General features: G+C 32.6%; 1 protein-coding gene across 1 annotated transcript in view; it reads right to left on the bottom strand.

Annotated features, from left to right (window-relative positions):
- The window catches only part of LOC122268288 (probable chitinase 10), a 150,299-nt gene that overhangs the window by 94,817 nt on the left and 40,708 nt on the right, over positions 1-14,774 (bottom strand). Inside the window, exon 6 of the mRNA XM_071181735.1 lies at positions 2,312-2,385. Within this exon, the coding sequence (XP_071037836.1) occupies positions 2,312-2,385 (74 nt within the window). The remainder of the gene's footprint in view (positions 1-2,311; positions 2,386-14,774) is intronic.

Genomic DNA, 14,774 nt, shown 5'->3' with positions numbered 1-14,774 from the left:
TAATGCTGATATATAACCATCATTAAATTTTTTCTAAAACTCTTGGGAATCCAGAAACAATACTGAATATTTTTTAAATGAACAATTTTGCTGCATCTACTATTGGCTGAACTTAGAACTCGGAATGGTCCTGTTCATTATATGCCGTAATTAAAAGGGCTAGATTTTTTTGAAATGAATAATTTTGCTGCAACTATTATCGACTGCACTTTGGAACTCAAAATAATCCCGATCCTATAATATAAGGCCTAGTTAACAGTGAATCTTTTTTAATAGAATACTTTTGCTGCAACTATTAATGGATAATTGGGTTTACCTGAGAATTCAATCCAGAACATAGCTTTTGTCTATTTATTAAGTAATTATAGTTTTTTTATAATCATTATAAGCTCTAATTACTTATGAAATTGTATAATTGTTACAGGCATTTGTCTCAGTTCTTTATCCTCAGCTGGGTGCATTTTTATACAAGAAAAGCGCAGTATTTAACAAGTTGAGGGCCATGCTAATTTTACATGGCTTGCCAATCTGGCCACGGTAAATAACTGCGAACTAAATTTGCAAATATTAGACGGATTTTGCTATTTTATTAGAAGGTTTATCATGACATATCTGTCAAAAGTGGTGAATTATATAAGCCTACGAATAATGTAGAAGCAATGGTGGATAAAAATCTACTAAATTGAATTTATTAAACCAAGAATCACAGTTATTAAGTAAATTTTGAATAAATTTTCTTCAATTCCATAATAGAGTGTAAATGTTATAGTTTTATATAATGCTATACGCTGTCAGCCAGCTGTTTTTCGCGGCCTATGTGAAAGGTCAGTGTCAGCAAGCTGTGGCAGACTTAGCCTAAATGTAATTTCAGTGTCAGCCACAGGGGGTTGACGCAGCCTAAATGTAATTTCAGTGTCAGCCACAGGGGGTTGACACAGCCTAAGTGTAATTTCAGTGTCAGCCACCGGCATACCTGCCAACTTTCACTCTTTCCGGTAATGGATTTTTAGAGTGGTTGTAAAACAATAAACGAAAAACAATCTGACTCAAAAATATATTTATATTTTGATCCCGTTGAAATTCGCTTGTGCAAGGATTATTATGCTTTTATATACTTATTGTAAGTATTTATATGTGGTGGTGGTCAAACTCATTTATAATTATCATTATAATTCAAAAAGTTAATTGGAATAACCTGAGTATTGCTACCACTTTAAATATGAAAATAAAATCTTCCGCAAAATCCGGAAGAGTTGGCAGGTATGCACCGGTGGCTGACGCGGCCTAAATGGAAAGTCCAGTGTCAGCCACCGGTTTCTGACGCGGCGCTCAACGTGTTAACTTCCAAAATTCACACGATTAGTCGTTTTATTTTAAACTCTAGTTTTCCCCAGAAAAATCTGCAGTTCATTTTGCCATAAATATAAAAAAAAGCTATAATAATATCTTAAAAAATTACTAAATGACCCAAAAATACCTTTAAAAAACATAAAAAGTGACCTGAAAAATTTAAATACGCCTTCAAAATAGAAAAAATTCTCTTGTAACTAAAAGAGAATTTCAATCTGCAATGTAATTTCTTTTTAATTTACATATAATTATAAAAAAATTCAGGAATGAATCAAAATTGTGCTGCATTTTCCTTGAAGTTAGAAATAATTACGCTAGAAAATTACAATAGAAATTGTAAAAAAAAAAATTAACCTAGAAAGTAAGAAAAAAAGGATAAACTAAACTTTAAAGAAAAAACACTCATCAAATAGGAAAAAAATACAAAAATGAATAAATAAACTATATGAAATATTTTCTGAAAAAAGAAAATGAGTTCAAAAATGTTTTAATAAAAAGCTTAAGCTACAGAAAGCTTATTCATACAGAACAATGAAAAATAAAAAAAAGTTGTGTTTTAATAAAAAACTACTGATTTCGTTTGATAGCTTTCACTTTTAATTTTAAAATTCTATTGTAAATTCGATCTTTCGCTATATTTATTTAAAAAATATTACGCCATAGAGTTGAATACAAACTTATTAAAATACATTTTTATTCTCTTAATTTTTACTACGCTTTTTAAATTTTACAAAGACTAATAATCCCTGAACTTGAATAGAAAATAATCTAGAAATTCTAAAAGACGAAAAACAAATACTATAAAACATAAAAAACTATAAAAGTGAAGAAATTTAAAAAAAAAAAAATCCCTAAAAGAACGAAGACTCCAAAAACTACAAATGTCATAAAAATTTAGGCTTTGACGATACATAAATAGACACAAATAAAAAATAAAAAACATTTAAAAACAAAAACATACCCTTCGACGCGGCAGAGGCAAACGCCACGCTCAACAGAAGAATCACACTAATTGCTTTAAGATCCATTCTTCCTACATAAGTAAACAAAAAATTAACATCATACATTGAAATATCACATAATTACTAGGGGGCTAAGCCCCCTGTTCGCTGCCGCTCACCAACCCCGATTATTGCTTTGCAATATTTTTTCTTGACAGAAAACAATTTTTCTATTAAAGTTAAACTTATTCACTTAACATATATATACTAAAAGGAATTCTGTTTACTTACTCTTGTGCCTCTACTTCCCACCTCTAAATATTACTCTCAAATATTACTTTACCCAAATATTAGATCTTTTGGTGAACAGAAGTGGTTTTTCGAAGTAATCATTTTTTAAAATAACATTTATATTCTTATAGCATTGTATTGTTCAAACAAATTTGATGAGTTCGCAACCATAATTTAAAATTTTCACTAATAATAGCAGTACTGAAACATAACTTTAAATTAGGTATACAAAAATATTTAAAGAAAAACAATACCTATACGACTATTGTTAATTTTGTGCTGATGACAACCAAAATAATATGGAAATGAATGAGGGAAAACTGGATCCTACCACGTGGTTTTCTGGCCAATAAAAATGCACCGACAGCAATGGAAAACTGCGACACCATCATTAGAATTTTATATATAGTAAGATACATTCATTACAGGTGATTGAGTACAAACATAATGAGACAGTTGTTTGACCATACGGAACCCACATTAGTTTTCCTCTACGTTAGTGATTAATCATATTAAGTATAAAGTTGATTAAAAACAATATCAGCTCATTTTTGATGGAACTAACCAGCATTTGCGTTACATGGAGAGGAAAACCACTAAACCTCCCACTATTAGCATGGCAAGGGGACTTTAACGCAAGATCCGTCTACCACTGAGGATATTTTACGTGAGCAGTTTGGCTGGTGCGAGTCGGCTGCGGAATTCGAATCGGCCAGCCATCTGTGGGATTCGAATCCGGTTCACCTCTTTCGAAGGCGAGTGCTCTATCCCCTGAGCCACCACTGCTCTTAAAAAGGGGTAGCTCAAAATATTGGAAACACTTCTATGTATACAATTTTTTAGCAACAAATTTATTCCAGTATTTTGCAAACTGTTGGCACGATTTGAAAGATCATGCTGTGAATCTTTTGGAAAAGGTGTCCTTGATAAAAATGTGGAATTTGCCTCGGCCAAAATGAGCGCAAAGATCAGGGGTGGCCAACCTGCAGCTCGCGAGCCACTTGTGGCTCTTTGTCGGATTATTTGTGGCTCTCGATAAATGTACCCAAGTTCCCTTTTCATTTGTGTGCGATTATATTTTGAAAAATTATTATCGCTCCGTACGTGTTTCAAAATATCATTTAAATTAATGAGAACAAATATGAAAGACTAAGTGCAACATAGTTTAATTCAATGTGGGTTTTCATTTCCGATATAATTATGAAGCAAAAAGCATCTGGAGAATTAGATTTAATAGAGATGCAAGACGATCAAGCTCTACAATTAAAATATAAGTCTATGTCGATAACTGAATTTCGGAAATTTGTACCAGAATCGAAGTTTTCTGAATAAAAAAAGGCTGCTTGTTGAATTATTTCAATATTCGGAACAACGTACTTATATGAATAATTTTATTCCACTTTAAAATTCGGTGAATCCAAACACTGATCAGTATTAACTAACCAGCATCTCAAGGAATTACTGAGAAGTGATGTCACCAATTATTCACCAAATTTGAAAGTATTGACAAGAGAAGTAAAATAAATGTGTTTAATTTATAATATTAAAATTCAATCCACAAAGTTGTACTTTTACTTATATGTTCTCAATAAATATAATTTATATGTATAAAAACAAAATTTAATACCTCTTTTGTATACCTTTTAAATACGTATTTAATTGCGGCTCCCGAAAAATATCAAATTTTGAAAAATGGCCCGACTATGAAGGAGCTTGGCCACCCCTGGCATAGATAGTCAATAGCTTCTTTCTTGCTTCAATACCAGCAGTTTTGAAATCATCCTATAGATTGCAACATTTCCTGAATATCCCTAAAATACATGCAGTGAATGTATGAAGTGATTTAGGAATTTTCAAAATTTTTTTAATACTTTTACTCTGTTTTTTTTTTCAAATTACTGTGTATAATCTTAAGAAAACATCGTAAAAAGTTGTCTTCTATAGATATATTTGAAATAACTAATATGTTTAGATATAGTTCAGTTATTTTCTAAGAGGCGATTCGTTTAACGATTTTCAAGATTTGTGCCAGTGAGCTAAGAACATTGCAATTGATTCTGCAGAAGTTCGTACTGCAAGGTTTTGCACCTATCTTGGAAGATCTCTTGGTTGATTTCTTCAGATTAACGTTAAATAGTTCGTTTGATCCGTGGTGGCTCAGAAGATAGAGCGATCGCCTCACAATGAGGCGATCGGGAATGACTCCCAGCGATGGCTAGTCCATACGAATTCTGCGTCCAGCTTACACCGACTACAGTGCTGACGTAAAATATCCTCATTGGTAAATGGATCGTGGATTAAAGTTCCCTCGCTAACAGGCTAACCATTAGAGATTTTCGTGGTTTTCCTCTCCACATAGCGCAGATGTGGGTTAGTTCCATCTACAAAGTATTCCACAAAGCTAAATCTCTCTCAATACAAGAAACAAGGTTATTACCCTGTCTTCTGGATTGGGTTCAAAATTACAAGGCTACGGAATTGAACATTGATAGTCGTAAGCTCAGTATTCGATCAGCTGTTCAACGATGGTTTATAACAATTCGTTTCTTTTTCCACGAATCCGATACCAATCATAGTTAGTTACCGATAGTAATTTTTTTCATTATTCTAAATTTTAGCTATTTCTCTTATTTATTTTTCACTGAAAGATTATTTCAGCTTAATTCAACATAATTTATTTTCGTTAAAGTAACTTAGTACATAATCGTACCTTATGCAAACAAAATTTCATAACATACCTTTTCCTCCAGTGACAAACCTACTCTGACATATGTTTTGAAGAACATTTATATGTCATTTACTATCGCATGTTATAAAATTATAATTCAAGCATCAGAAGATAACCAGGTGGAAGTTAAACAATAATAAAATGTCTCGAAAGTTGTCAGTTTTCACAGCGATTGATACTTTTATCAATTTTGCATGATAAAAGACGTTTATCCATATGTAATATGTCAGATTCTGTTGACAAAAGAAAATAACAGATTTTCAACAATTATTTCATAAAACGACAGATAAAAAATTAATAAAAAAAGCAATAATAAGGTTATTGATCTTTGCTATCAACAAATTTTAATTCCTTTTCGGGAATTGCGTATAATGTATAAGACGCGTGCAGACGCGTCTTATACTCAAGAAGATAAAACTCAATCAATTATTAAACTCAAGAAGATAAATTCTTCATTTTTAAATTGTAATTTTTTATTAAAAGCTAATGTCATAAACTATATTTATTTTCTATCAAACCAAATTGAAAGTAATTGAGGATGTTCCGTAATTCAATATTTTCTATAAATTTTAAAATCTTGAAACAATTTTTTGCATTGAATATTAGAACTTGAAAAAATATGATTAAAATCTGTCGAATCATTAACGAGGAAAGCGAGATTAAAAATATCGAAACTTGTTGAATTACTGCAGTTAATTGAGGGGAGGTGTAAAATAGATTTTAGGAACGCATTCAGTTTTTCTGTGGTAATCAACTTAGTGTTGATGATTTTATTTTTTAGAAGTTTTTCTCTCATTATCATAAATAAACACTATTTTTAGTTTCATAACTTTGTCAAATGTGTTGGAATTGGCTTGAAATTCTACCAGAATAATCTTGAATAAATATTCTTTCAGGATATTGTATGGATAGATAATCCAGAATAAAGCTACAAGTAAAAACAAATGTGTTTTGAGATTATACCATAAAGAAATTAATCCTTTTATTTTCAAAAACGATTTTAAAGGAAAACGGAGCATAAACTTTTTTGTGATATTTTGGATATGTTTTATTTGTCAAACCTTTTTAATGGCACGTTCATCTACATTTTTTGACATATTCATCTACATTTTTAGGTCCATCGAAAACAAAATTCGATCATTCAGAAGGATTAGATCTTTGCGTCTAACTTGGTAATTTAAAATAACATCCGCATTAGTTAAATATATTTAATTAGATACATTATTTAAGGCTTGACAATCGAGAAAATTAAATTGCTTCTTAATATGTGAAAGACAGATTGATTAAATAGTTATCAGACTGTTCTTTTTTTTTTTTTTGATTTTCGTGCGCAGTATATTAAAGCTCTTTGTACTCAAAAAATTGCTTATAATTCTTTCAAATGAAAATAACTAAATTAAATTATCACAATAATACATCACTCTTTTATGTATAAAATTTAGCTATTTAGAGATGCTAGCTATCTTACGACTATATTTTGCTACTTTTTTTAAATGAAATTCATAATAACAAATGACTTACCCAATTTCTAAGTTCTTATATTGTTATTAGTTACATTGTAATTAAATATAAGTTTATTAAACTTTAAGGCATTTTTTTCGACACACATAATATTTAATTACAGACGGATTAAGAAGGAAAACAATATATTTGCTAAAAAAGGATGCAATTTAGAAAATACGATTAAAATATGTAAATATAAGAGCATTTTCGTTCAAAAACTGTCTAACATCCTTGAACTCAATCGAACACTAATGGTTCTGTGGGGTAACTACCACTACGAAAATTAAACATCAATTCACTGGTATATAAAAGGTATATGAGACGTGCAAACTTGATTCAATTCACGAAGTACTTTTTGATAGATGAAGGTTGGCATAGTCGATAACTGCGCCTCCACATTGGTGACCCGGACGTGAACAGTTCCATGACCCTAATTAGTCTTATTCTTTTACTGGAATAATTTGTAAAAATCTGAATTATATCGACTCATCAAACAACAATAAGCAGTGTGTCTACTTTTAAGACTATTAACACGTTGAAATGCTACACTAATTTTACATGACTTGCCCGTCAACCAAGCGGTAAAATAACTACAAACTAAATTTGCAAATATTAGACTGATTTTGCTAGTTTTTAAAAGGTTTATTATAAGGTTATAAAAATAGTGGTGAATTTTATAAGCCTATGAATTGTTTAGAAAGAGTGGTGGATAAAAATCTACTAAATTAAGTTTATTAAACCAGGAATAACAATTAATAAACTACCACTTTAAAATATTTATTCGCTGTCCAGAGCAAGCTGGCATCTCTGTGTATATAAATAAAACTATATTTGTGTGTTCTATATTGCATTAATTTCTTTGAACCATTTTAATAACGATAATAATATAAAACATTTAAAAATTTACCCGAATTATGTGTTTCTAATAATCTTGACTTCGCCGGTCACCGGTGACCCCCATGGCATTCAAAGTGTTATATAATTTTGGGGCACATAACGCTGCTACTCTCATCAGCACATCTCTAAACATTTCTTCCTTATTCTTCTCTTATTACATAAAACACATTTTGAGGTTGGACTAGGAATTAGCAAAACACCGTATTTTCATTGTCTTTGCAGACTTGCCAATTACTACGCTTCTTACTAAATATTTTACAGAGCGGTAGGCATTTAAAAACAAAACTTTTCAGTATGTTTGGTAATTCTGCCAATATTTTAAAAGCCTCATCACGAAAAAGCATGACGACGATCTGTATTTGGCAAGGTATCTGCCCGCGTCAGCGGGCACCAGACCTCTTAATCTGTGCTTTGCCCTAGGGCAGTGTTTCCCAAAGTGTGGTACGCGTACTCCCAGGGGTACGGGAACAGTTTAGCGGGGGTACGCGTTCTTATGCGAAATATCTTAGAACAAACGAAAACTTCAAAAAATAGCCATTAAAATTTACGATTACGTATTTTTCCATTGGCTATTTTTTGCAGAGTTAACAGTTAATAATTAGTGGCGTCCACAGCCAGTTGTGATTTTTAATTTTTGTGCAATTTTTTTGAAGTAAAAAATGTATTCATTTTTAAATTAGTGGTACACAGCGTTACGAAAAATTTAGAAAGGGTACACAGAAGTTATAAGTTTGGGAAACACTGCCCTAGGGCGACTGGAACTGTTGGATCGAAACAATAACAGATCGAAAAAGATCGAACAAAGTGGTGTTGCATTTGGACTTTTAATTTATTTTTAAACAGTGATGTGGAAAATAAGTTTAAATGGATTAAATATAATACATTAAAAACATGAACTTAACTACCACTAGAATAAAGTTTTACAGAAAGCATGGAAGGTTCGAAGCCTTAGTGTTCAAATGTCTACCTCTCTGTAAAATAATTTGCAAAAAGCGTGGTAGTTGGCTGGCCTGAAAAACAAAAGATTTCAGAATTTTCGGTAAGTTAATCAGCATCTTAAAAGCGTCATCACTGAGGGTATGAAGTAAAGTAACGTTGTATATGAACTTTTAAATCATTTATCTGTAGTATTATGGAAAATATATTTAGATGGATAAAAAATAATACATTAAAACATAATTTTCGCTACCACTGTAATAAAGTTTTAAAAAGAGCGTTGAAAATTGGCAGCTCTGTTATCGTTACAAATGCGTCAGTTAACAAAATCAACACAGCATGGAGTCAGGCATTTATTCTTGCCTTGTTACATCCGGGTTTACTGCGAGATTCGAGCTTGCTACTTTCAATTGCTGCAGAGAGTTGAGAGAAACGATAAGATTGCTCGGCCAGGGACACCCCATCGTATTAAGTCATTTTTGAATTTCCATTTCTTTGAAAAATAAAATGGTGGTAAAAATTATTTCACATTTATTGTTTTTTTTTTTTTTTTTTTTTTTTTTNTTTTTTTTTTTTTTTTTTTTTTTTTTTTTTTTTTTTTTTTTTTTTTTTTGAAAAGGAAAACTAAAACTGCTGTAGATAAAAATAATACTATTTATTTCTTTATTATCTCTAAAATTTAATGCTTAAATCAAGACTAATTTTTTTAATGGCTTTCAACTAACATACTATAAAGTTTTCAATACCTTTAAAGCAATAAAAATAAAATTTTATGAAAAATCTAAAATGCTCACAGTGCTAGGAAGAAATACAGGACTGCCAACTTTCTACGCTTCTTGAAAAAATTTATTCCAGTGATAGCTAAGTTAATGTTTTAATGTATTATTTCTTATTCAGTTAAACTTATTTTCCACACCACTGCATATAAATGATTTAAAATGTATGGTGCAACGCCACTTTGCTATAGTTATAACGTGGTAGAACTTTTAAATGTTTTGAAAAATTACCAAAAATTCAGAAAGTTATTGTTTTTAAATGTCTCTCACTCTATAAAATATTTATGAAAGGTGTAGTAGTTGGCAGGCATGGAAATGTAGGGTTAATAGCCCTGTAAAGAAGAAAAACTGGAACAAAAGACCTTTCATTCTAGCATTCTTTTGTCGGGAAAAATAAAATTTTTATAACTACCACCAATATTTTACAATCACGGCATATATATTTAAAACTGCTTCTTTTTTTGCGTTAAGGATGCCAGTATAGCAACTGCTAAAAGATTCTATATCAGTCTAATATAAGAAGTTTTTTTCACTTTTACATGAGATTTTCGCGTTGTTGATTTCAAATCTGCTGGGGGGTTTTCTCGACAAGCTATACGTTTTATGCAGTTTAATAATATATTCCTGACCAGCATTTTTTAATATTCAACGCGAGTAAATACGAAAAGCCCTTCTTCGCAGCCCAAGTTAAGTTAAAAAAAAGTATTTCAATATATCTTCAATTATCATTCACAGAGAAAATTAAACTCAATTACAGAAACTAATGTATAAATATATTTAAAAAATGAATGTCCCGTTTAACAGAATGTTTCCGTTCATCAAATCGAATAAAATGGCACAGAATTTTAATGACCGAATCCCTCACATATTTCTTATTAAATTTATTATGATCATATTTTATGATTTTAGATGCTTAACATGTTCAGCGCCGCTTCAGCCATCGGTGGCTGACACTGGGCTTTTCATTTAGGCTGCGTCAACAACCGGTGGCTGACACTGGACTTTTCATTTAGGCCGCGTCCACCACCGGTGGCTGACACTGAAATTACATTTAGACCGCGTCCACCACCGGCGACTGACACTGAAATTGCATTTAGGTTGCGTCTGCCACCGCTTGTTGACAGTGACCTTTCATATAGGCCGCGAAAAACAGCTGGCTGACAGCGTATAACATGATATAGAACTATAAAATTTACACTCTTTTATGGAATTGCAGAAAATCCATTCAAAATTTACTTAATTATTGTGATTCTTGGTTTAATTAATTCAGTTTAGTAGATTTTTATCCACCACTATTTTTAAACAATTCGTAGGCATATATAATTCACCACTTTTTACTGACATGTACTGCTACACCTCTTATAAACTGGCAAAATCTGCCTATATTTGCAATTTAGTTTGTTGTTATTTACCGTGTGGCCAGACGAGAAAGGCATATAAAATTAGCGTGGCATTCAACGTGTTAATTGATCTTCGATCAAACAATCTGGGAAGAGCTAGACTAACATCTTCAGAATCTCTTTTTCTTTCCTATTCGTCGTGGTTCTTACATGTCCACAATCTCTTTATTTATTCTACAAAGCATAATCGAAGGAATAAAAAAAAACTAAGATGCAACATTTGTAATTAAACAGCCAAGTAGACTAGGTAGTGTTCAACAACAAACAAAAAACAACATTTGCAATTAAATGTTGGGTGCAACCATACCAAACATTTAATTACAAAGATGCAAAGAATTTTGGTAGTTGGAAACCGCACTATATAAACCACATTAAATTCTAAAGTTGTTGTCGTCCGCCATCAAGGCAAAGGGGGTGCGATTGTTCTTGTTTCCCAGTAGCGCCATCTATTTCCAAGAATTTGACCTATGCCACACCCGTTTATAGGGCAGACCCATTCATACATCCATTCATTCCTTCACAGATCGTAATTTTGACCAGAACTAGAGAACGATCAATCTCCAATTCAGTATCCTCAGAGGTATTGAATTGTTATCTGAGCGCGGAGTACTTTGTGATTCGACTGATTTAAAGTGCATCATTTACTACATGGGGAGTCTTCGGACGGGTGGATTTGAGCTCCCGTTCTCACAAACGTGTGTCCAGCGACCTGCCCACCAGGTTATCCCAACCATTAGATTCTAATTAAATGTCTAAATAAAATGTTTCATTTTCTTAAGACCTGATATGGCTTACACCAAGTACGCCTTCAAATTTGTGTTAAAATATTAGCAAAATTTTGAAAAATATACTTACTTTGAAGTATTCCTGAAATGCCAACTTGCAGCTCCGGACTGCAGATAAATATTTTCTTCTGCTAGTCCTTTAATGTATGATTATTGGTTAGTAAATTCAATTTTCAGGATTTCTACATGCCACTATTTCTAAATAATTCAAAGGCAGGAGTTGAACGCCACTTTTCTACAGCTGAGCAGTGTGGAGACTTTTAAAAAGTTGGCAAAATTAATTTAAAATCTGCAAATTTTAGCTAGCTTTCCTAATTAAATATTTCGTAGAATCTGGTACAGTCATCACCTCCTACATCAGAAAGCCTCCACACGGTTTCTTATAAGTAGTCTGCGCAGATTATTCAAAGAGCGAACCACTTGTGCGCATGAATCCAAACTCTATTTTAAAAGTACTTGAAAGAAATTTATCATATATATTTGAGAATTGAATTTACAGTGGTTGACAAGTAAATAAAACAAACTAATTATATTCATAAATTAAAAAAAAATTTAGACATACATTTGCTACCACTTTCTAATTTTTAATAGATTTGATATTAAATGGTTCTTTCACTAATTAGTTTACCGTCATAGTGGTCTGATCTGACTACCTACAAGAAAGCGTGTGGGAGCTTTCAGTTATTGGAGGCGTTAGTACAGTCAGCATCTCTGATATTAAATATGTCTGTTGAAATTATATTTATTTCGTTAATCGTAAATTGATTTTATAAAACTAAATTGGAAGTTAACTAAATGAAACTTAAAGCAGTGTTCAGAACGATTCGATATTTGGCAATGTACCCTAAGAGGTAACTTACGATAGAAGCGAAATTTATTTTTGTACTCATAGCCTCTAATTATTGAAATACTTCAATTTCATTAATTTTTTTTTCAAAGTGATCTCAAAGTGTGGAATTATTAGATTTATTCTGCAGAAATTAGATAATACTACATATATACCATGATACACTGCTCAAAACGATTAAAGCATGTTGTAAGTCTTTTGTGAAATAGCTGTAAAAAAATTTTTTTCTGCTTAAAATAGAAGAAGATTGTCACTAATTCAAATTTTTCTTATTTTAGAGCTTCGCAGTATGCAAATTTCACACAAATTTTGAGTTTGACGTCAAAGACGACGCTTTCGTGGCTGCGAATTTAATTTGGATTTCAACTTAATGTAAGACAAAGCGGAAAAGAAAGATCGACATTCAGTGAACACGTTGTTTTGATGAGTGTGGTGTCTCAACGGAGTCATTTAACCGAATCATTAGCTTGGAAAGCTGTTCTTAGTTAGAGGGGGAGGGGCGAACGCAAGCAGAAGTAGCAGTAGCCATTGGAATTTCACTAAGTGTGATTTCCACGAATCGGAACCGTTTTTTGGAGACTGGAAATGTAGGGCAAAGATCAAGGCAAGAGCGTAGACGTGCAGCAATGCATAATGAAGAGCGTTGTTTATGCTAACGGCTCGTAGGCACGGAAATATGAATGCCACTCTTCTTCAACAATACCTTCGATCGGCTACTGGCACCACAGTTTTGACACAAATTGTCCGGAACTGCCTTTACGGTGCAGATCTGTATGTTAGCCGATCAATATTGTGTGTTGGTTGGTCAATGGTGTCACGTTACCAGCAAGGCACCGTCACGCCCAGTAGGCAACAGAGCATGTGAACTGGAGGGGAAATGAATGACGCAATAGTCTTTTCTCTGACGGGTCCCGTTTTTTTTTTCATTTTGATAGTTGACGAATTATATCTGGAGGGAACGTGGCACTAGAAACAATCCTGCGTTCGTGCACTAAAATGTAAGATTTGGCGGTGGGGGAGTGACGGTCTATGCTGGCATCTCCATTGATGTGCGTACTGATCTCCATATCATTTGAAATGGAGCTCATACCGGTCGTCGACGATATAAGGATGAGATCCTGAGACCTATAGTAGTCTCTTACGCTTCAGCAATTGGAGATGACTTATGTTAATTAACGACGATAGGAGGCAACATCGTGCTAACTTGGAGAATGATTTCCTTTTAGAGGAAGGAATCATGCGAATGGATTGGTCAGCATGTTCTCCGGACATGAACCAAATCGAGCATATTTGGGACATTCTAGGCAGATGAATTATTGGACGCCTACCCACCCCCCACAAACTCTCCCTGAACTTTAAAGGGCTGTTTTGGAGGAGTGGAACAGAATAGCCCAGCCTCTCATTAATAACCGCACTGACTCGATGCCACAAAGGTGTTCAACGTTGCTGACCGTTACGGAAAACCGTTCCCCTAACTAAAAACGATTTTCTTCTAAGGTAACCACTTTCTTTATTTGTTGCTTTCTCATATGAATATATTGTGTTTTTTTCCCTACCCAAATGCTCAATAAAAAGCATTTCTTTCTGCCAAACAAATGTTCTTCTTATCTCATATAGCCTACTACGTCTGTCGATTACGTATCAATCACTCAAACAATTCTCCAGGTGCAAGATCAACAAATAACCTCAATATCCTTCAATTGTTTTGAGAGGTGTATAATAATATTCAGATTTGCATCTGAAAATAGCATGCCATGCTTTTATATCTTATTTTACTAATTTTACATTAAAATATATCTATGTTTTTTTTCCAATGCCCACCTGTGTTAACATCCGTCAATTCAGGCATTTACAGGGCGAATTTGTTGGCCTCTCTTTCAGCCCGGGATTCGAACCCAGAACCTTTCTGATGCAAGGACAGTTCTCTGCCCCTTATACAGACCAGTCAGCGACATTAAAATATCCGCTGACCATAATAATTTTTAAAATTAATGTTTTTGGCAGCCCACTGGATTCCCAAAACCATGCTGAAGAGGTGTTAAGAAATTCTATTATACTTTTTAATACATAAATAAAATTAATAATTTTGTAAATAATTAAAATAAATTGGTATTTTTTTATATTATTTAACATAAATATTTACAAAATTATAGAATCAAACTAGAAACTTGACGACTATTATTTTGCCGATGTGGATAGGCATGCTTTGTTTCTTCGGAATAACTTATAATAAAATGAATGGTCTTTCAGTTGCGTTTATGGAAAAAATAATTAGTTTTTGTAAATGGGTTATTAATCTAAAACAAAAATTCGGTTTGAA

Source organism: Parasteatoda tepidariorum, chromosome 6 (assembly GCF_043381705.1).
Source record: "Parasteatoda tepidariorum isolate YZ-2023 chromosome 6, CAS_Ptep_4.0, whole genome shotgun sequence".
Lineage (NCBI taxonomy): Eukaryota > Metazoa > Arthropoda > Arachnida > Araneae > Theridiidae > Parasteatoda > Parasteatoda tepidariorum.
The sequence above is the reverse complement of the archived record's forward strand: the minus strand, read 5'-3'. Positions and strand labels throughout refer to the sequence as shown.